Source organism: Nothobranchius furzeri, chromosome 3, assembly GCF_043380555.1.
Source record: "Nothobranchius furzeri strain GRZ-AD chromosome 3, NfurGRZ-RIMD1, whole genome shotgun sequence".
NCBI classification, from domain to species: domain Eukaryota; kingdom Metazoa; phylum Chordata; class Actinopteri; order Cyprinodontiformes; family Nothobranchiidae; genus Nothobranchius; species Nothobranchius furzeri.
Genome location: NC_091743.1, coordinates 49329374 through 49352890, shown reverse-complemented (window position 1 = coordinate 49352890; position 23517 = coordinate 49329374). Strand labels below are relative to the sequence as shown.

The 23517-nt window shown below is 38.5% G+C and overlaps 1 protein-coding gene across 41 annotated transcripts; it reads right to left on the bottom strand.

Annotated features, from left to right (window-relative positions):
* Positions 1–814: 814 nt before the first annotated feature.
* Positions 815–22129, bottom strand: znf740a (zinc finger protein 740a). 41 transcript variants are annotated; one of them, XM_015959651.3, is made up of 22 exons: positions 21914–22129; positions 19704–19865; positions 19312–19494; positions 18864–19010; positions 18290–18410; positions 17954–18037; positions 16532–16615; positions 15849–15932; positions 13806–13889; positions 13286–13372; positions 12895–12978; positions 12215–12298; positions 9030–9113; positions 8661–8744; positions 8095–8178; positions 7618–7701; positions 6641–6724; positions 4093–4176; positions 3599–3682; positions 1821–1904; positions 1314–1432; positions 815–1221 (listed from the first exon to the last, which is right to left on the bottom strand). In XM_015959651.3, exons 2-22 carry the CDS (start codon positions 19851–19853, stop codon positions 1048–1050), a joined length of 2157 nt encoding a protein of 718 aa, XP_015815137.1. In that variant the 5' UTR covers positions 19854–19865; positions 21914–22129; the 3' UTR covers positions 815–1047. The 41 variants fall into 41 exon arrangements, with proteins under 41 accessions (XP_015815137.1, XP_015815139.1, XP_015815140.1 ...); XM_015959653.3 differs by having other exon boundaries at positions 13289–13372; XM_015959654.3 differs by having other exon boundaries at positions 18894–19010.
* Positions 22130–23517: the final 1388 nt, after the last annotated feature.

Sequence of the window (23517 nt, the reverse complement as noted above, 5' to 3'; positions counted from 1 at the left end):
AAACAAAAGCACGAGTAAAAAGGCTCGTTGACTCGTCTGATTCGCAGTAATAAAACAGCCAGAAAAAGGCAACAAAATAAAGAAGAAACTGGGAAAAAGGAACATACTAAGGCCACAAGATTTTGTACTGTTGCTAATCTCACAATGTGACAACCTGTACAAACGACAAAGTGGCCGACCTGCATCATATCCACCAGGAGTTCACCAGAAACACTGGAAGTGATGTTTTTTTTTTCCTGCAACAGCAGAGGAGACCTCTGGTATTTACAGAATGGACAGCAGCGAGTAGAACTCCTAACACACTGAGGTCAGAGCAGGAACCTCCGGTTTACATATATGGAGTTTATTTTTTATGACAGAAACTCAGGTTCCCTCAGGTCTCAACAGCAACAGTGGTAACAAAATATATTTGAACCTTTGACCCATTTTGTGCACATAACTATCAGCCAAGTTATAGTTTAGCCATAGTTTTTTTTATATTTACACAAAAACATGATTACATCTGAACTCCCTCTGATCAGACACAGTCTCAGGTCAATTTCTGCCCTTCAGCCAGAGGAAAAGGTCAGTTTTAATCCATTTAACTTGACTGACAGATTTATGAGTCAAAATGGATCATTTAGGAAAAGAATGATGGAGCAGCTCAAATGATTTCTTCATCCAAATTTTCACAAAGACATTAGGACGAACAATAGCCAGTTCTTTTCCCGAGTACCACTAAATGACAATATTTTTATTCTTTACCAGTAAAAACTCTTACTTTGAAATAAGAAAACAAAGGATTTAGTAAAAAAAAAAAAAAAGGGGGACCACTGTTCATCACAGAAATGTTTCTTCTTTAAAAAGAAAAAAGGAAGAAAGGGGAACACAGTAAAAAAGTTGACAAAAACACACAAATGTCCGACTGTCGTTACAAATCCCAAACCTGGAGCTGCGAGATCAGTTTGTGCTAGAATGCGGCGCCACTGTGCACAGAGGTGGGAGGAGAAAACCCTGCACGGCTTGTCCCGTCTCCGCTGGAGCTGTGGATGCAGAGAAGGCGGGATGTCAGACAGCCAGCCGCCCCGGGGGAGGGTGCAGGGGGCTCCAGGTGGGGGGTGCAGGTGGGGGCTCCTGGGGATACGGGCGTGGCTCGCAGCAGGGCTGATTCTCCACTTTGGCTACGCCGCGGCCCTGGCACAACCGCCGGTGTCTCAGCAGCCGGTCTGTGCGTGAAAAGTTCTTCAACAGACAAAAACCAGGAAGACAAATGAACACCAAATCATTTTAAAACACCAATAATCTTAATTCTGTGAACCAATCTGAGTCCACACCTGCTGGCACCTTTCGCACTGGTAAGGCTTCTCCCCACTGTGGACACGCTTGTGTCTCTCCAGGTGGTAGCGCTGAATAAACCTCATATCACACATGTCACATGCAAATGGCTTCTCTCCTAAAAGAGCACACAGATACAGTCAATGCATCAATTTTAGAGTCGCACGACAACAGCTTCCATCAAATTATCTTCCTTTCAATAAATACATGTCCAACAGTTACAAATCAGCTGGAAAAGCCACTGATCTATCAGGGTTCAAGCATCAGTGCGCTCAGAAGCCTCGTCATCAACTCAGTATGTGTAGATCAGAGTGGAATTCATTCATTTTCTCACGGGCCAGATCTTTGCAACATAGCAGCCCAACAAAACGGGGCAAATTTGTAGTTTTTAGGCTGGTTCAACATCCCATCAACTGACTTGACAATCCAAACTCGAGTTTGTTGCAATCCTTCGAGCAGCGCTGCCTGTTCGGAGTAACACAAGGGTACGGTAGAGGAACGCATACCCGTATGAGTGAGGCTGTGTCTCTCCAGGTGGTTACGCTGAATAAACCTCATGTCACACATGGAACAAGCATACGGCTTCACCCCTACACACACAGAGCAACATATTAGCCCTAACACCCACAAGAGCAACACACACAAGTTTTAGGCTCAAGCTAGCCCTAGCGCACAGCTACCTGACAGAATAATTAGTTATGTGCATGTTCTCGTTTAGAAACGGTGCGGATGTGACCAAAGATGCAGATAAGTGTATTTATATCCAGTGCTGTGCTGCAGTCTTGGGTCACCCCGTATAATTATGATCCTCCTTAAAACAAAACACATGCTGGGTTTTTATTAAATATTATTTTAACTATTTAAGTCACAAATATGTTTTTTATTTGCAATTTCAACTTTTTCAAGGTTTGAGAGAGAAAAAGATGTCTTCCTCCATCTTTTGAGCCAATTTTCTCAGAGGCTTAAATGAACACTAATAACTGCATAAAAAATAAAGGATGACATTCCTGGATCACATAATACCCCCTTATGATGACATTTTTATCCCATCTTCTCGGACTTTTCCTAACGTGCACTAAAATTTTAGACTGAAGCACTTAGAAAACATGTTAAAAGTACATCATGCCCAAAATGATAAACTTTAAAAGCGATTCATTTCAGATGGGGGTTAAGCAGCCTAATAATAATAATAATACATTTTATTTACAATGCGCTTTACATTACAGAAGTAATCTCAAAGTGCTAATAAACAGAAGGACTTAAATAAAAATGAAATATATATTAAAATAGACAAAACCTAGGCAGCCTTTATTTGACTTTGCATAGACTAATTAGGGGGCTTGCGACTTTGGCACAGCACTGAGAATGAGCAGGAAACACAAAAAAAGATATATTTAAAGTCACACTAAGATGTGTTTTTTCTCATGTCTCTCAGGGGTAGAAGTCAGAATATGTACATGTATGATCAAAATTTAACCTTTTTGTTGTTTTTTCTTTTCCAGATTTGATATAAGGCCACAACACAAGCAGAGGCCAAAATAAATGGAAAGAAATAATAATAAAAAAAGACAGATCTGCAGAGTTTTTAGGCTGATTTATAAAATTCAATGTTAATTTTTACTCTTGATGCATTAAAAACAGGGGAATTTAATGATTTTTAATGATTTAGTAATGACTTATACCTGAAGTTTTAAGGATAAATGACAAGAAAAGGTAAACAGCTAAAAGGACTGGAATTGTCTCAATTGTTCTTTACTTGGTGAAGGTTGTAGAAATTACAAAAATTATACTAAACAAAATTAAAGCAGACCTTTTCAGTCCTATAGGATTAACAAACTAAGATGACGACGTGTGTTTGTAAACAAATGGTTGTTAAAAATATTTCTGTTGATAAAATTTGACTGTTCTTTCCATCATTTGTCAGAATCAGCTAATCTCCATGTAGAAAAATAAAGCACACAAAAGGATTTACAGTACTGTGAAAAAGCTTCAACGATCTGAATTATCACACGTCATTTGGCCCAACAGCTGGTAATACAAAAGGTTCTCCTTTCTGCATTATGAGACAGGCCAGGTTCAATCTAAAGTATTTGTTCCAAACTGACCTGAAAACAATCCTGACATTAAACAGGGAGCTATGCTCTGTCTAATAAATCTCAAGAGTTTGGTCAGTTTTCCTGAGACTGTGTTAATAGCTCCTCCACTTAATGAAATCAGTCTACTTTTACACATTTTAGTGAGTAAAACCTTTGCACAGTACTGTTTATGATGCAGGTGGGCGTACCCGTATGCGTGAGGCTGTGTCTCGCCAGGTGGTACCGCTGAATGAACCTCATGTCACACATGGTACAAGCAAACGGTTTCACACCTGAACGCAGAGCATCAATATGTTAATACCAGGAGCTGAACTTTTGACTCACAATCCATCAATCACTTGTGTCGTGAACTTCCATTAACAATTGATGGGTTGCTAACCTTTTTATTTATGTGATAAAATGTTTAAAACATAGCCATTAACAATCTGGTGCTCTCTAAAAGCAGTTAAATAGTCAAATCTCCCAAACTGTGACTCCACATCTAGACATCTCATGAGCTGATGATATTTCAATACCAGATTTACATTATATTTATTGTTTTACACACCATGCATGGTGGCTGGATATAAGTATGCATCTCAGTTTGTAAAAGCAAGAATGGCCTTTGAGAAATAAAGCAGCATCTGTAATGATGTGAGAACAGCTGATTTCGGTGACATGGGTAAGGTGGGCGGACGCATACCCATATGAATGAGGCTGTGTCTCGCCAGGTGGTAGCGCTGAAAAAACCTCTTGTCACACATGGTGCAAGCATAAGGTTTCACACCTAAATACAAAGTATTATTATTACACCACTTCAGCTCAATTTCTCCATTATTTAACAAAAACACCCTAAATAATTGGTTATTAACCACACATTGGCCACGTCATGCAAAAGAAGAGCAAATGCCAACTTAATATACGATGTGGTAGATCAAATGTGCTTTCGATGCACATTATTATACATCAGAATTAGCTTGATTTTTATCTGCTGTCCCTAAAACACTACAGAAATAACCAGGCTTAATTCACCAATCAAATCCTTCTCAGAGCTAATCTAGTACCACTGATCATGTATGTAGGTTGGGACACAGGTTTATTAACCAACACATTCTAAAGATCATGATAATGGATGCACGACATGTTTTATCTAGTATAATCAAGCAGCTACTTGGCACTAGCAGTAGCCCAATTTTATGAAGATTTTGATGGAAAAAACTTTAAGAGGTTTTAAAAGTGTTTTAAATAAAAAGGAAGCGCAACAGGAGCTACTCAAGGCACTACAAAGTTGTTAATGAGGCATGTCAGTTCCTAACTTAAAGAGGTCCAAGAACAATTATTTTCTTTTTGCATTTTGAAACTGTTCTAGAGTCTGTATATAACATATGAAACTTTGTTGAAGCCCAAAATAACCCAGGAGCCCCGATAAATGGCCAAGCACAAGCCCATAATAAAGGCCTACAATGGAAAGAAGGGTTGACTCCGCCCACTCAACCAGGACATGATTAAATGAGCTGTGTGCTGACTGGCTGGTTTACCACGATGGCTCCATCATGCTGCCTAAAGCTACACATGCTGTGTACAGCTGTATACAGTACAGGACAACGAATTGGACAAGCTATTGATCCATCTGGCATTCACTCAGTCTGAATATTCCCAGTTCATCCTGGAGATCCTGTTACATGTGTGCTTCGTCCTTCTCCTTAGTTGTTTTTCTCTCTAGCTGAACAAGAACTTTATCAGTATCTTGGGCTAGAATTAGCGGTAGCTCTGGCTAGCATTAGTAGTAGTTCAAGCTAGGACTGGCAGCAGCTCAGGCTATCATTGCAGTTAGCATTGCCATCAACAAAGAAGTGGGTTGGGACATGCTAATTGAAGGTGGTGTGTCTAAGCTTATGTAATAAACCAGCTTTACCCAGAATGAATTGCTTCTCTGTGGTCATTTCATCACTGCTAAAGCCGTTTTTTTAAAACAATGCCGTCAATTTGTCGCAAGGCCACGGCGACATGAGGGAGCCATAGGTCATTTTAAAGTGGTCAAACCACGGCGGTAATGTTGCACAATTGTGTCCTTTTTTTATAAAAGATTAGGCGATGGCAGCATGAACAGGGTATGGGGGCTGTAATCGTTCATTTTCAATATAGTTGCTGGTTGGAGCTTGGCAGTAACTCCCAGGTCAAGGCGCAATCGCCGTTTATAAGACAGACAATTACAATTACAGCTATATTACTATCAAGTGAGGCAGAAGGAATGCCGCAAAATTTGTGCATCGCCATGCTGGCATGTCGCGATTAGAGACAGACCATTGTGCTAATATTACACTGATTTGCTGACAGTGTAATTTGTAAAATTGGATTAATGCAGATTAACGCATAAAAATGCAGGTTGGAGACATCGGACGTTTTGGTATGCTACATAAAGCACACCAATCTAACAACATTCAACAACAACAACAAAATAAATGTGGCTTTAAATTCTAGGACCCCTTTTTATATATTTTGTTTACAGAAAAGCTACCTCGAACAGAATAACATTCAAGCTAACTTTGCACGTACTGTCATATAAAAGTAGAAACGGAGTTATTTACCGTTTCCTTTAATACGCTGTAAAATGTCATCATTTAGCAAAAAACAGTTACGACGTCAATACATGATTTTTTTATTCATCCCAAACATTATATTACAGATTTATACCATTTTTATTTTAGACCCAGAGATTGTAGATAAGGGTTTTCCTGTTCCATTTATCATTTTAATGTATTTAAAAAGAAAAAAATATCTTGTTCAACAGTCTTAACCTGCATTTTTTTAAAGATTTTTCCAGACAGATTAAATGTTAAATAAGATATTATGTAAAAGTTTATTATAAACTTATTTTTAATTAACCCAGATTTTAGATAAATTATGAATATTAGATTAACATGCAATTCTACTTTTTAATAATTTAGAAACCTCCAAACAGGCAAATCAGAACAATGCAAAAATAAGACTGTGGAATTATCAACTAAAACTACAGTCAGTGCTAAAACTATGTCTTTCAGGATAAACAAAAAAGTGAAAATAATTTAGACACAATGAATTATACCAATAGTGAAAGTTACAGCAACGGGATAAAATATTTTTTATTGAACCCGTAGAATTTGTTTTATCAAGTTATATTTAGACTTCATGTTAGCTGGTCAGCTGCCGCTCCAGGTGCTGATTGAACAGAGATCTGTATATTGTGAGAGGGTGAGTGCACTGAGGCGTACCCGTATGAGTGAGGCTGTGTCTCGCCAGGTGGTAACGCTGAACAAACCTCATGTCACACATGGTACAAGCATAAGGTTTCACACCTAAACGCAGAGCATTAATCGTTACATTCAAACTTTTAGAGGAGGATGTGTTTACAATCCATCAATAGTCAACTAACTGCAGCTAAGTGAAATCGATGGGTTGTTAACCACAATAAAAATAATACAATTTTGGGTTTTGGGGTGAAAATAATCCAAATCCAAGTTTATGAACCAATTTAAATCCACACTTTTAACACATCACGTGAGCTGATGATGTAGTTTGCAAGGGTATCTGCAGGTTTAAGGGAGCCAAATTTAAGACTTTTAAGACCTTTTTTTAAGGCCACTTTGACCAAATTTAAGCTATTTTTTAAAATTTCATTTAAGCTATAATTTCCAGCTATTGCTTGAAACCGGTGCTAACCACGTCGCGAACGTGGGATTAACCATCCAGTTACCATTAAACTTGCACTTCCCCATGGCGCAAGCTCCCACTAGCTTAACCAGCTAACGTCCTCACTTAAAATAGCCCCCTTTCACAACCAACTGAATGAGTACAGTTCCGCTTATGAAAATATGATACACATAAAATGCTGAACACTAACTAGAAATTCACGAAAATTTTATAGAAATAAAAATTTCTTGTTTATTGGGTCTTTGGTCATTTAAGACCTTTGGAAACTGTATTTAAGGATTATTTGTCATTTTTAAGGATTTTTAAGGCCTTAAATTTGGAAAAGCAAATTTAAGACTTTTTAAGGACCCGCGGATACCCCGAGTTTGTTGTGTTAATTTAAGCGTAACATTTCTGCATGTAATGTATGTCGGATCAGTCCTGTAGCTAGTTTGAGACATTACTGACAGCTACCCCAGACTAATGTACCTTCTATCTAATAGAAATGCATGAATACAGTTTGATTTTTGTGACATGGGTAAGGTGGGCGGACGCATACCCATATGAGTGAGGCTGTGTCTCGCCAGGTGGTAGCGCTGAAAAAACCTCTTGTCACACATGGTACAAGCATAAGGTTTCACACCTAAACGCAGAGCATTAATCATTACATTCAAACTTTTAGAGGAGGATGTGTTTACAATCCATCAAAAGTCAACTAACTGCAGCTAAGTGAAATTGATGGGTTGTTAACCACAATAAAAATAATACAATTTTGGGTTTTTGGGTGAAAAATAATCCAAATCCAAGTTTATGAACCAATTTAAATCCACACTTTAACACATCACGTGAGCTGATGATGTAGTTTGTTGTGTTAATTTAAGCGTAACATTTCTGCATGTAATGTATGTCGGATCAGTCCTGTAGCTAGTTTGAGACATTACTGACAGCTACCCCAGACTAATGCACCTTATATCTAATAGAAATGCATGAATACAGTTTGATTTTTGTGACATGGGTAAGGTGGGCGGACGCATACCCATATGAGTGAGGCTGTGTCTCGCCAGGTGGTAGCGCTGAAAAAACCTCTTGTCACACATGGTGCAAGCATAAGGTTTCACACCTAAATGCAAAGTAACAATATCATATTACTTTGCCTGAAATTTCACTGTTTACTATATTAAAAAAATATACAGTATTGGTTATTAACCACACACAATTGCCAATTCCTATTAAAAAAAGTTTTTTTTTTTAGAATGTTCTCCTAATAAAGCCTTTATTAACATCATGTTAAAGTTAGCCCAGTATCTAACTGGGCTGCCACTGCTGGAGACTAGTTAGAAACAAAAAGTTGGAAGAAAACATGCAAATCCAGAGTCCCGAGACTCGTTCGATTAAAGAAAGAACCCTCGGAAATGCTTGAAGATAATAAATCATAATAAGATCATAATTTGTGGCCCACCGCCACTACCCGATGAGTTAAGGACATAAACAATCAAAAAACTAATTCATTCATCTTATTTTGACTAACAATGCCTGACACGAACTAGATAAGTAAAGGAGGCCTAACAATGAATGTCATGGGTACGATGTGCGGACCCATACCCGTATGAGTGAGGCAGTGTCTCGCCAGGTGGTAACGATGAAAAAACTTCATGTCACACATGGTGCAAGCAAAAGGTTTCACACCTAAATGCAGATCATTTAAGAGAATTATTGTAGATAAAAATGATCTAGAATCCCATCAAAAAGCCAATATGAAACGGTTTTCTGTGGTTAATAACCAATGTCAAACTGTGCAATATGGGTTCAACGCTGATTTTAGATTACAAAATGAGGGCCACTGTACAACAAAATAAAATCTAATGGTAATTACACTATCTGATAGTCTATAAATACATATATATTATGACTAGGTCAAGCATACTGTAACATCCTAATCTCGTGACTGGTTTAAGATTGGCAGACGCATACCCATATGAGTGAGGCTGTGTCTCGCCAGGTGGTAGCGCTGAAAAAACCTCTTGTCACACATGGTGCAAGCGTACGGCTTCACCCCTATGCACACAAAGTACCAACTTTAGCATAAAAAATTAACTCAACTGCCAAAAATGATCGACATTAAACTTTACTAATTGCTTTAGTAAAGTTCGGCTGCACTCATCAGCGCTTTGTTTGAACTGGAAATTCCAGCATGCTTCCGCAATCTGCTATTCCAATTAGGATTTGGTTTTCCATCTCTGTTATATCTGTGACTGCTGATTGTCTTGGGCTAAAGTGTACACTGAATTATAAACTAAAATTCTCCCAGGTAGAAAGCAAAATTGTCTCATTACAAACCAAAAGCCACCAGTCAAGCAACTGAGGCCCAATGGGCCCATGCCAACTAGCACAACATGCCAATAAATGCTTATCCTGATTCCAACACTCACCAAGAAAATCTTTAATTGTTCTAAATTATTTTTGTCACGCTGATCGCAGTAGTAAAGACAATTTTAGGCAGTTGGCAAACAACCACGTTGAACACAAGTTTACATTTGCAAGCAATAGTCGGGCTTTCACAGGATATTACAAGTAAGACGGATTTGGGTTTTTGTTTGAGCAAAATTAAACCATGTCATTGTTAAATAAAAAATAAATTATTAAACATAAGAACCAACTGACAAAACATCAAACATCCTGTAAAGACTTAGATTAAAAACAGGAGAAGAGCCATTTCCGACCATACCTTTGAATGTGAAATGACACACGACAAAGTTGTGAGTATTGAGGGCAGATTTGAAATGTAAAAAAAAATAATAATAAAGTTTATTTATTATTATTATTATTAACACAGATTTACATATGTTTAATCCCCATTTAGCAGATTAGGCACCACAATCTGATTCCATTGTCTGAATACTTAAAAATATACTTCTGAGCCCAATCATCAATCGTTACAAATTATTTTAAATAAAATTAAAAAAAAAAAAGCACAGCATCTAAGCACAAAGAGTCTTTTGCACTTTGCTTCCGTGTACCGAGAGGGCAAATTCACCAATAAATGAATGCAGTTTAGGGAAGCTTCACGTCTACTACTGATTACTATAAAATCACATACAAATGTGTTTTGTATCAAACCAATTCTGTCAAAGTATGCTGTAATTTATTCCATTTAGGGGACGGGGAGCGCTATGTGACATAAAAAGGAGCATTCAATGACTATAAGAAAGGTCGTTTTTTATAGTGCTCTGTGGGGAAACCACAGTGGCATAAGTCACAATGTTTGAGTAAATACCCCAATGCAAGCTGGTCCCTGAAATGGGCTGGAAAGTTCTGTAAAACTGAGACATGCATGCTGTGAAATTCTGGTAGTACATACACTGGGATGCAAAAGTTTGGCCTGCCATGTTAATCTTCATGATTTTCCTATATAAACTGTTGGTTGTTATGATAAAAACTTTCAGTTAAATTAATCATAAAGGACACACGAACAGTGATATTCGAGAAGTGAAACAAAGTTTATAGGATTTACAGAACGTGTGCAATAATTGTTTAAACAAAATTAGGCAGGTGCATACATTTGGGCACAACACTTCGAAATTTACTCAATATTTTGTGGATCCTCCGTTTGCAGAAATAACAGTCTCTAAAAGCTATGAAACATCTCTAGTTCATTCAGGCTTGACGACTTCTGAGGATGGACAGCTCTCTTTAACGGACACAACAGATTTTCAATAATATTCAGGTCTGGGGACTGAGGTGGCCATTCCAGAATGTTCTACTTGCTCCTCTGCATGAACGCCTTAACAGACTCTGAGCGGTGTTTAGGGTCGTTGTCCCGGTGCAGCTTCAGCTTTGTCACAGATTCCTGGACATTGGTCTCCAGAATCTGCTGATATTGAGTGGAGCGCATCCCTCAAGCTTAACAAGATTCCCAGTCCCTGCACTGGCCACACAGCATGATGGAACCACCACCATGTTTTACTGTAGCAGGTATTTTTCTTGGAATGCTATGTTCTTTTTCCTCCATGCATGATGATCTTTGTTATGCCCAAATTTTAGTTTCATCAGTCCACAGGACCTTTTTCCAAAATGAAGCTGGCTTGTCCAAATGTGCTCTAGCAAACCTCAAGTGGCTCTGCTTGTGCTGTGGGTGGGAAAAAAGGCTTCCTTTGCATCACTCTCACATACAGCACCTCCTTGGGTAAAGTGCGCTGAATAGTTGAACGATGCACAGTGACTCCATCTGTAGTAAGATGATGTATAGGTCTTTGGTGCTGGTCTGTGGGTTGACTGACTATTCTCATCATTCTTCTCTTCTGTTTATCCCAGATTTTTCTTGGTCTGCCAAATGAACTGTTCCTTTGGTCTTCTATTTCCTCAATATGTTCCTAACTGTGGAAACAGACAGCTGAAATATCCAAGACAGCTTTCTGTGTCCTTCCCCTAAACCATGATGGTAAACAATCCGTTTTCAGGTCATTTGAAAGTTGTTTTGAGACCCCATGTTGCTACTCTTCAGAGAATATTCAATATCGGAATCAATAAAATGACGACAATACCCAAATATATACACCTGCCTAATTTAGTTTAAACAATTATTGCACATTTTCTGTAAATCCTATCTTTGCGCAAAAGACGGTGGCAACTTCTGGTCCGCGTTAGTTTTCACCGAGACGATGCAATCCCTTCATGCAAATCCTTTGTGGGCTTTCAGAGATGGAAAACATGTGTAAACACCAAAAAAAATAAATAAAAAATAAAACAAAAGTAATTGTCTAAATAAATAAATTGCAGCCTACATGTCTGTCTATAGCATGTGATAAAATGTATTTTGTTGTCCATATTTTTATTATTTGTGTTTAAATTTAAATCAGGAACGATTAAAGTTTTGTTACAACACAATACCCAGCTAGGTTTATGTTTCCAGGCTGTCAGTAATATAATCTCTGTTAATCATGGATGAGATTTTTTTCATGGTTGTCATGTCATTTCATAGACAAAGTATGGGGGGATATCATAACACAGGCGGTTATGAGGACAAAAAGCCAGACAAACTCGAGTTTGAAGCAGCCATGTTACCATTAACTCATATGCAGAACATGCATGATCAAAGCCAGGAAGCAACATGTCGGACATTAAAGAAGAGGAGGAGGAAGTGGAAAAGGAGGACATACCTGTATGAGTGAGGCTGTGTCTCTCCAGCTGGTAACGCTGAATAAATCTCATGTCACACATGGTACAAGCATATGGCTTCACTCCTAAATGCAAAACAACACCAGAAGTGTTTCAACTCACAGTAAAATTATAAAATCATAAATTTCATTCAAATCGTTTAGCTTGGCATGCTTCAATAACTACATAATTGTGTTTTGACACATTACACTAAAAACGTTGAAAAGTACTATTCAGGAGCAACAACGAAACGGAGCGCAGACTACTTTTATTAATATTCAGTCAAAAGGCAGAAATTGTTCAAATGTGACAAAACACCAGTTTGAATTTTATGTTAAAACTCGTTTAAAATCCTATAAATTTTGCTTCTGTTAAATTAACATTTTAGATCATTAACGACTGCACTCAAAGCACTTTAGTGTAATGTGTCTTTCACTGAAAACAATATAATAAGCAATACACATGCTAACGTACCATTACAGAGTTCTATAACTCAAGGTAACTGACAGATTCACTTTTTAGTGGACAGTTTTCCAACAAAGCCTAAAAACTTTAATAAATGCTTAAACAATTATTAGGTTATAGTATGTCGATGGGCTTATGAATGCAAAAAAAGAAGAAAAATAAGTTTAAATTTACTATGTGAAAGGTGAGTGATAGGGGAACAATAATTCAGTCGTACCAGTATGAGTGAGGGTGTGTCTTGCCAAATGGTAACGCTGGAAGAACCTCATGTCACACATGGAGCAAGCGTATGGCTTCACCCCTAAACGTATACAGTACCAAACTTTAAAAACAAATATGTTTCTGGTGTGCACAAAATGTTTCATTTTACAAACATAGATCATTGTTTTATCATTACAGGGTCTCATTAACTTTAATAACCAGCTAGTTTCTGTTCAATCGAGGCATCACAAGTAAAATACAGTCACTAAAAAAAGCTACAAGAACTTAAAATAGCTATCATGTCACAACCAAGAAGAAACTTGCTTTGCACAGAGGAGCCCCACAAACAGACGAACATCTAAAAGCCCTAATGTATAGTTTTTAAAGAAACAAGGACAAGTAACTTCTACCAGTGTGGGTGAGTGTGTGTCTTGCCAGGTGGTATCTCTGGAAAAATCTCATGTCACACATGGAGCAAGCATATGGCTTCACCCCTGCACACACAGAGCAAAGGACTTTGTAAAATAAATATAAATTAAAATTACAATACAGTTAATTCATTAAGACACAATCACGTGTGTTGTGCATTAAATTTTGGTTAAAAGAAAGAAGGCAGCAGAATGGAGTGAAAAATAAAAACGTTGAACTAACGTTTCCTTAAGTATCTGTCAACATTCATGTAAGGGAGAACTTTATAATTTAGGGCAACTTTTCACAATCAAAAGAGGTTACTAAACTCCAGTCAGGCATGTTTCCCTAGTGCTGATTTAATAATAAAGCTGTCAAAAATACTACTTTTAATGATCGGGGCAAACCCCAAAACGCCTCATTAGTTGCAACAACTTCCTGCTTAGGGATGCTTAGTTTCACAAATAAGAGACCAACAGATGTGGGTATTTGGGCACTAATGAAGTAAAGAACCCGTACCCGTATGAGTGAGGCTGTGTCTGGTCAAGTGGTAGCGTTGGAAAAATCTCATATCACACATGGAGCAAGCGTATGGCTTCACCCCTACACACATAAAAGTATATAAATATGAACTAGAAAACAGAAAAATAAATACGTATCAACATTTAAACATCAACTCTTCCCTTAGAGTTGCTCTCCTTTAGGTTCTACAAATACTAACACCCAGAGGATTGCACACACATCTGTTTGGAATACTTTGATTTGTCCAAAGTTTATTTTATCAGGTTTGAAAACTGGTAGTGCTGAAGTAGTATTTGACAAGAACGAAGTAGAGCATTCAACAGGGGGAAAAGCTGAAGTTGTTTATGTGCAGATGCTCTATTTTGTGCACACGTTTAGGATGAGAACAAACTATTAACATGTGCTGGTCATAAAATTAGAATATTTCAGTAATTCCATTCAAAAGGTGAAACTTGTATATTCTATTCATCCATTACACACAGACTGATATATATAGTGTCTCAGAATATTGTAAAAAGGTTCATTATTGAAGACCCCTGGTGCCACAATCTAATTGGCTAATTAACACCTGGAAAAGCCCTTAAATGGTCTCTCAGTCTACTTCTGTAGGCTGCACAATCATGGGGAAGACTGCTGAGTTGACAATTGTCCAAAAAACGACCACTGACACCTTACACAAGGACAAGACACAAAAGGTTATTGCCAAAGAGGCTGGTGATTCACAGAGCTCTGTGTCCAAGCACATCAATAGAGAAGGGAAGGGCAACATTTGGTAGAAAAAAAGTGTACATGCAATAGGGATAACCGCACCCTGGAGAGGCTTGTGAAACAAAACCCATTCAAAAACGTGAGCGAGATTCACAAAAAGTGGACTGCAGCTGGAGTCAGTGTTTCAGGAACCAGCACACACAGGCATCTGCAAGATCTGGGTTTCAGCTGTCGCATTCCTCATGTCAAGCCACTCTTGAACAAGAGACGGCGTCAGAAGCATCTCGGCTGGGCTAAAGGCAAAAAGGACTGGACTGCTGCTGAGCGGTCCAAAGTTATGTTCTCTGATGAAAGAAAGTAAATTTTGCATTTCCTTGTAAATCAAGGTCCCAAGAGTCTGGAGGAAGAGAGGAGAGGCACAGAATCTAAGTTGCTTGAGGTCCAGTGTAGTTTCCCATCAGTGATGGTCTGGGGTGCCATGTCATCTGCTGATGTTGGTCCATTGTGTTTTCTGAGGTCCAAAGTCAACACAGCCTTCTACCAGGAAGTTTTAGAGCACTTCATGCTTCCTGCTGCCAACTTACTTTATGTAGATGCAGATTTCATTTTCCATAAGGACTTGGCACCTGCACACAGTGCCACAGTACCTGGTTTAAGGACCATAGTATCCCTGTTCTTGATTGGCCAGCAAACTCACAACCCCATATAAAATATGAGGTATTGTGAAGAGGAAGACGCAACACGCCAGACCCAACAATTCAGAAGAGCTGAAGGCCACTATCAGAGCATCATGGGCTCTCATACCACCTGAGTAGTGCTACAGACTGATCGACTCCATGCCACGCCACAACAGCACCAACTAAATATGGAGTGCTGTACATGCTCACGCTTTTCATGCTCAACATTTTTTTTTCTTTTTTTTATGCTCAACATTTCTAATATTCCCCCTTAATTTTATTGGGATGGGGGAGGGTGTCATAATTTTTATTCAAATTTTCTGAGATACTGAATTTGGGATTTTCATTAGTTGTCAATTATAATCATTCAAATTAAAAACACAACCATTTGAAATACATCAGTCTGTGTGCGATGAATCAACACAATATGCAAGTTTCACTTTTTATTAAATTATGGAAATAAAATAACTTTATCATAATGGTTGAATTTTATGACTACCAACTGTATATTTCTTTATTGTAAACCATGTTTGAACACATCAGAAAAGTCGGCATTTTGGCAGCAGTTACACTCGCTAGCAAAGCCATTTTTACTGGTTTGAGTTGGAAAGTTAGGAGACATCTATGAGACACACTAGGGTAAGTGGACGCATACCAGTATGAGTGAGGGTGTGTCTTGCCAGATGGTAACGTTGGAAGAACCTCATGTCACACATGGAGCAAGCGTATGGCTTCACCCCTATATACACAGATTTTTAACATATTAGCCACGGCGTTGTTTTAGTAGAAGACAAATCTAGTAACAAATCTAGTAGCAACAGAAGATCATCATGATCTGACTTTTACAATTTACTTCCAGTTGATAAAACATAAGGCTTTGAAGAATTCCCTCAAGTCCAGTGGAATACATCGGAATATCATCAGAGTTTCAGGCAAGAATAAACAGATTTCAGCAGCACATCTGGGACAGTAGCTGCCCAGATGAAGCAGAATCTTTAACTCTTAACTCGCTCAACCACAAAACTCTTTTCACACCAACCTACTCGCTTTCAACTGTAAGCTGGAATGTTTTATATACAACTATTGAAAGATTTGACACCAAATATTTTCTGTTAGGTGTGTTTATCCAAAAAAAAAATGGAACCCGCTTTATTTTGATCTGTACAGCAAGCTGCTAGAGAAACCAAAGTTCAGATGAGTGGACGTCAGAAGTCCCTTTCTGTGATAAAACCGATGTGTTCGCTTGTGTTTGCTCGGATTGGAAACTTTTCTGATTTCTTTGACCAGATAATTAAATGAAAATTTTTTTAATTCTGGGTACGGTAAAAGAACCCATACCCGTATGGGTGAGTCTGTGTCTCTCCAGGTGGTAACGCTGGAAAAACCTCATGTCACACATGGTACAAGCGTACGGCTTCACCCCTACACACACAGAGCATACAATTATTAGCTAGTCAGTGCGGTGGGCACGAGATAAGTGGTCAAATTAAATCCACCAAATGTATAAAGTGTAAAATGGAAATTACAGACAAATGCAGTGTTGACAGAAAGAAGTGCTTCATCAAATATACTAAAATCATACTTAGGCACACATAAACCACGTCAACGTAGCCAATTGTCCAGCATCAGTTAAATTTGAATGCTTTTTTCCACTGGGAATAATGTGGCAGCAGTGATTAATTTGGGAGAATTACATAAATGGACTTACCCACAGCACTTCTTCAATAAACAAAAACAAATGTGTGAAAAGATGAACAACAAATACTGAAACTATGAAAGAGTTTTTTTTATAAAACCCCTAAAGTTTTCATTTTATAGTCATGTTATCTTCATGCAGATTTTTGAAAATCCCAAAGTAAAAATGTTATTTTTATTTATTTTTTAATCAAATTTGGTTTCAATTTGTTGTCCACAACTTTGGTTTTGGGTTAAAGTCCACTATCAAAAAGACTTTAGTGTTTGTAGAGATGTTTTAGATAAAGATTGAACATTAAAATAGAATAACTGGTAAATAAAAGCACAGAATGGTTGTTATTGTTGCGTTATAATAGAAAACTACAGCTAATGTGGCAGAAATGTTTCACTAAAACACGCTGTTTTCAAATATGAGTTCAAATCTGACATATTTCTAACACCCATGAAGAAAATAAGACTAAACACTCATGAATGAACCCTTTTGTTTACGTCTGATACCAGAAAACAACTCATTAACTTCAATGTAAACCCACAGTGACCATATTGCATCAGGACCAGAGAAAACAACAAGTTTACTGGAACAAACTGATATTTCATATTATTTCTATGTCCACATGAACAATAACCAATAAAATCTTGGTTAACTTAGTCTAAAGGAAATGCAACTTCCAGTATTTTACACACAAGTCAGAATAGCCTTAGGGTAAAAAAAAAAAAAAAAGCCTTTAAAGTTTTGATTTTTAAAATATAAAATGCTAAAATAATATAGACGATGTATTTCATGCCAATTTATAACTCTAAAACAATATTAAAATTATTTTAAACCCAACCCAGAGTTTTTAATAGTGGACTAAAGACAGTAGGACTACTGATTGAGACGTTGAGGACAAATTAAAAAAAAATACTGCACTTTATGTTTGAAATGAAGAGATTTAGGGGGTGGCTTTGTTGGAAGTTACTGTCCACAGACAAAAATGACTCCTCAGCATCTGTTCCTTGGTTTATGTGAAAGACTACATGCGTAGTCAGATTTATGTTAAATGGGTACGGTTGAAGGACGCATACCCGTGTGAATGAGGCTGTGTCTCTCCAGGTGGTAACGCTGAATAAACCTCATGTCACATACGGCACAAGCATACGGCTTCTCCCCTAAACCGAAGAGCACCAGTTTTAGTTCAAGTCCCCACAGATACCAGTTAGCTGTGAGGCAAAGTTACAACCACACAAGGCTTGAAGCAGGCCATTGCAAACGCACACAGCTGCTGCACACTCCTAGATTCAGTCCAGCTCAAGCCCCCCCCCCCCCCCCCCAAAAAAAACAATTCATTCAGATATTCAGTGAATTAAAAAGCTACTTTTGGCTTTATTGAGAACTCAAGTTGTTCCAGCCGCTAACCATACCTGTGTGAATCAGGATGTGTCTTTTTAGGTGGTATCCACTTTTAAATGCTCCGTAACAATGATCACAAATAAAATTTTTCTGCACTTTGGACGAGGGGCCATTTTCATCTCCATCGGCGCCCTATGGGGGAACGGCAAACACAAACATTTTAAATCAAAACAGCATTAAAGTGTAGCACATTTTAAACAACACGTCTCATTTACTTCTGGTATAAAGACCGTTCTAACTTGTTCTTATGTATCTGTGTAATTGGTATTTGAAGTGAGAAATGCACCACCAGCCCTTCCAGGGGCCTAATGCCCTCATATTACTGCTCCCTGTTATTCTCACAACTGCACTTATTGTGCTCCACTTCACTCCCCTCCCCCCCTTCCTCTCCAGAGAACCTCCACCCCCTCCACATCTTTCCTGTGCTCCTCCCTCCACCCCCACACAGACAAAAATGTGCACCCACGAACAAGCCGAGCTGGTCTCACTTCAGTGAAGTTAAACGCGGTTAGAAGGCCCGTTCGTGGAACCGCTACGGTGAAATCGGCAAAATAAATCCCAGTTTTAACGATTCCAGCTACTGACCTTCCCAACCCTCCCATCCTGTTCTCTCACTTTGCAGGGCGTTACTGATTTCCTGTTCTTTTTTTTCTGCTGCATGTCTTCGTTGGCCCTCATTTCTTTCTCGTCCAGCAACCGGGGGGCCGGGAATTCACCTTCCTTCCGGATGAGCTGGAGAACAGGAGAAAGTCAATTATTTTCTACTTTCTTTACTGTCAAACTAAACAAGAGTCCGACATGACAGAAACGAGTCTTTATGGTTGAGGCTTATGTTACTTGTGGTTTCAGAGGCAAACTAAAAAGGGCATAAACTCACTGCATAAAAAAAACTAAACACAAAGGTTGTTTCAAAGCAAGAAATGTGATCATTTACAATGAAACTCCCTTAAAAATCTACACTGATGCTTAATCAAACCAAAGGATTTGCAGCCTTCCCACTAATAAAGGCCCCATTTCCCATGAGGATGCTAACCAGAGGCGGACAGCTCATTCCAGATGGGAGGATCATGTGGCTCTGGGGAGCACGGTCTGGGCCCTCTCTCTGAGGCGGGACATGGCCGAGTGGAGCCATCATTTTCTTCGGCGGAGCAGCCATTGTACTGGCCTGCATCAGGGCCATACTGGAGAGGACAGCCTCACAGCCAAGCAGCCCCGCCTGGAAGGAAGAAGAGGAAAAAAACAAAAAAGACTTAAGAGTAACACTTTACACACGGTATCTAAACACTAAAGGATCTGCAATTTGTGATTATCTAAGACAACAGTGCCAGTGACATGGCTTTTGCCAAGGTAGTCATCAACGACACCATCCTGAGTGACACAAGACTGCAAGTTATTTGTAACCACTTTGGAGTTGTCAAAACAAACCCATTTCATATGGTCGCGGACTGAGCTGCTGGGCAGATGTGACATTGCTGTGGTGTATGTGAGCGCAGGGACAGGGGTGGGGACAAGGTCATCCAGAGATCCGTCAGTCAGGATGGTCGGGCGGTGGGAAGCCACACCCACCTCACTCATCTAGTATTAAAACTGAGGAAGAGGAGGATGTGGATGAAACAAACATACAATTACAACTGCTTCATTAGCTGCCTTTATGATCAGACAATCCATAAAAAGATGCATGCACAAATATAATGAACACAAAAGTTTGAAAATTTCAGTCTTTTGGGAGCAAGAAAAAGTAATGAGTGAGTTTGGGTTTCCAATTAACAGTTTAAAGCTATTTTAAACATTTTTTTAGGAAATCATTAAGTTAAAATTACATTAGTTTTCAATTACTTTAAAGTCTGTGTGGTTAGAAACTTTCTGGGCAAAAACAGTGGGCACATGTTTTTATATTATTACTTTTATCAAATCCGACAAGTCACAGACTTTAAAACATCCAACACGGACTTAGAGGTTTTGGAGAATCAGAAAGACTTGAATGGAAATAAATAACTCTTAGTTTTTGACACCCTAAATTAGTTACGACAGATTTTTTTTTTAAATTTTGTAGTTACACATTTACTATTAGTGAATTGAAAAACTTCACTTTTACAAAGAAATGAGAAATAGATTAGGCAAAAAAATTGTAAATGTATATATTTTTTTGTATTTAAACTTTAACACTGAAGTTCAGTTGTTCCTTAAGTATTTAAATCTGTTTCTCAAGGACATGTGGCAATAAACAATGCTAAATTACTCATCACAAAAAAAATCTGGGTTTAAATAATTAAAGCAGGGTTAGTGTAGGCATGGAAATCAACCAATCTGCTCTTATACTTACCTCAAATCTAGAATATTTTTATTTAATTAAAAGCTTTACTTTATTGAATCTATGTAAGAGGTTTAACCCGAAAATGTAATTATAACAATATACCTGCAATATAAAAATAAAATTGGCTCTTGCCAGTTGTTGACTCTTTACCAGGGGGCAGCAGACATGTACAAGACATGATATGGCAGGTTTATGATGAAAGTTCTAATACTCCTGGATGCTTTAAGGCCAGAAGTGATTTGATACTAATGAGCAAAAACGGTCTATAGGGAGTTAAATAATTTTCTAGGAGACGCAATCAAGCCAAATTTCTGAAATCAACCCCAGATTACAGTGTTTGTCAATAACACAAACACGAGTGCTGCAGAAAGTAGAGTACTTGACTGTACTCTTGTGCAAGCACTTCAAACTATCACCAACAAAGTTACCAAAATCATGTGTTTTGTTCAACAAATCTCTGAAACCATTACAAATCTGCCTGACCACAAAAAGGCTATTTAGGTATGTTTAGCAAATTGTATCGTGTTTGTGTTTTTCTTTGCTGATGAGCTGTAAAGCAATGGCTAATTAGCTGATAAATAGATCGAAATACCCGGATACTTTATGTCTCATGTAGTAAAGTAAAGTGAAACCTTTGTTTACTGTTATAAAAGTTAACTGATGCAGTCACACATTAATGCTACAATGGTTTAGAATTAGTAATGTAACGTTGGGACGAAGCTAACACATTCGTGCTGGGAAATTGTACTTTTAAATGAACTTCGTGACAGTCGTATTTATTGGAAAAAGTGAGAAAACCTGATAATTGTTGGAAATTAAAATGTCGTTTTTTTTAACACTGGCTGAAGTGGCCTTCACCCTGCCACCTAACCTAGCGTTAGTTTCGCTGTTTAGCGAGCGTGCTAACATCACCTAGCTGCTAGCTGGCGCCCTCGCCCACTCTTTAACATTGAAGGCAGATAATCGACAAAATACATTTACCCCACCTGGTCATCGATTAAATGTAGCTGCATGACAAAACTGTCTCACAAACGGTACTGTTTAATATTTTTTGTCCACCAGACTACATAAAGAGACGATCTCAACTGGTTCCAGACGAGGCTGGGCAATAAAGACGTTCGTGATGGCCGTCGCTACGAGTGCCTCCCCCTCCCTAACGCTAAGCTAACATTTGTTAGCCACCTAGCACTGGCTAACACTAACGGTATAACAATGTGTAAATCAATTCGTTGCCTTTTCCGAGCATAAAATTCCAATGTTAAGGAAGCAGACTGCACATTTACACTTAAGCGACCGTCTAAAAATAAGTGATTTTCCCTACCTATCCGGCTCACTCGCCGACGTTTTCTGTACCGTCTAGTTTACAAACACAGGAAACGCCACAGGATGTAGCCCACTCCCCCACACAGCAGCAAAAGCTCCTCAGGCGAAGAAAAAAATAACCATCTTCTTCATGCTCCCCATGAACAAGGGGGCATCAACTAAACCTGCGACAGCGGAGAAAACTGTGTTGGTCCATTATTATCACAGATACGGAGACATGACTCCCACTAACATGGCGTTAGGGTCTCTGTGGCCTATCTCCGCTGCAGATTCAGTCTGAAGGGGCGCCGAAGAAAAAGATGGAGCGAATGACAGAAAACAGGGACGTGTGAATAAACAGCCGGGGTGGACAGGGGTGGGGGGGGGGGGCATTGTGCACTGCCCCCGACTCGGCCAACTACTTATTTGTAATGTACAAGAGTTAGTTAGAATCATAGTAGTTTCATTTTTATTCTTGATAGGATTTGATCAGGGTGCACATAGAGATTAAAATTAACTTTTTATTACATTTCTGTATTTTCAATGTTATTTTGCTTGTAAATCACTAAATATCTAAATTTTGGATTTTCTGGACCCTTTAAAACAAGGATCAGTCCATTCATTCATCCATCCATCTTCCTCCACTTATCCAGAGTCGGGTTGCGGGAGCAGCAGACAGGTGGGCCCATATTCCATGCTGTAGTTCTTTTTTAAAACACAGAACAGTTTTGTTACCTGTTTTCCCGCTACATTTCAGGAAAATGATCAAGTAATAAAAAGCCAGACTCTTCTAAGGCACCGAAATATGGCCTCGCCCACCTTGGCTTGCGACTACGGAAGGCTTTATGATTGTATTGTTGAACATTCTGTTCAGTTTCTGGATTTTGTTCAGATTTTGAACCCAGAAACAGCTGTAGGCAGTAAGGTAGCAGGCAGAAGGTTCTGGAGCCACCAGTGGCTCCACCTATCAGGTTAGCACATAGAATCCACAACGATGCAGGTATTGAAATATTGGGGGAAAATACCAAAACACGCTGTTGGAAAAGGTTGTCAAACCGAACCGCCCATTGGAGTTACCTGGGTGCGGTTGGAAAACCTCATACGACTCCCAGTCCTGTGCTTTTCTGCTGACCCTTCCACTGGTCCTCTGACAAACTCCCGCCCTGAAACAAGAGTGCAAGAGCTCTTTTTCACCATAGAAAACATTTGCAAGGCAATCATTCATACTAGAGACCACAAATAATTTATTTAAAAAACAAGTGAATGTGACTTTTAGTTAAATTTTATGACCTTGTCCTCTGTATATTTTCCCCTGCAATTATTTTTTAAACTTTGTTTTTATCCTAAGTAATACTTACAATTTACTTTGTTCTTAGAGAAAATAATCACATATTAAATAGTTTTAATGGATACATTTTTTGGGTAAATTTTGTTACTGTCATTTTCTTGGGATTTTCAATTACATCAATGAGGAGGTCTTTGCCACTGTATTTAGATGCCTCTTTAGTGCCACCCATGTAAAAAATTCTAGATCTACATCAACACCTTGCTGGAGAAAGAAAACTCTCCACCATTCTAGAAATACTTGTGGGACCAAACAAAATCACTCCAAGGGTCGCAAAT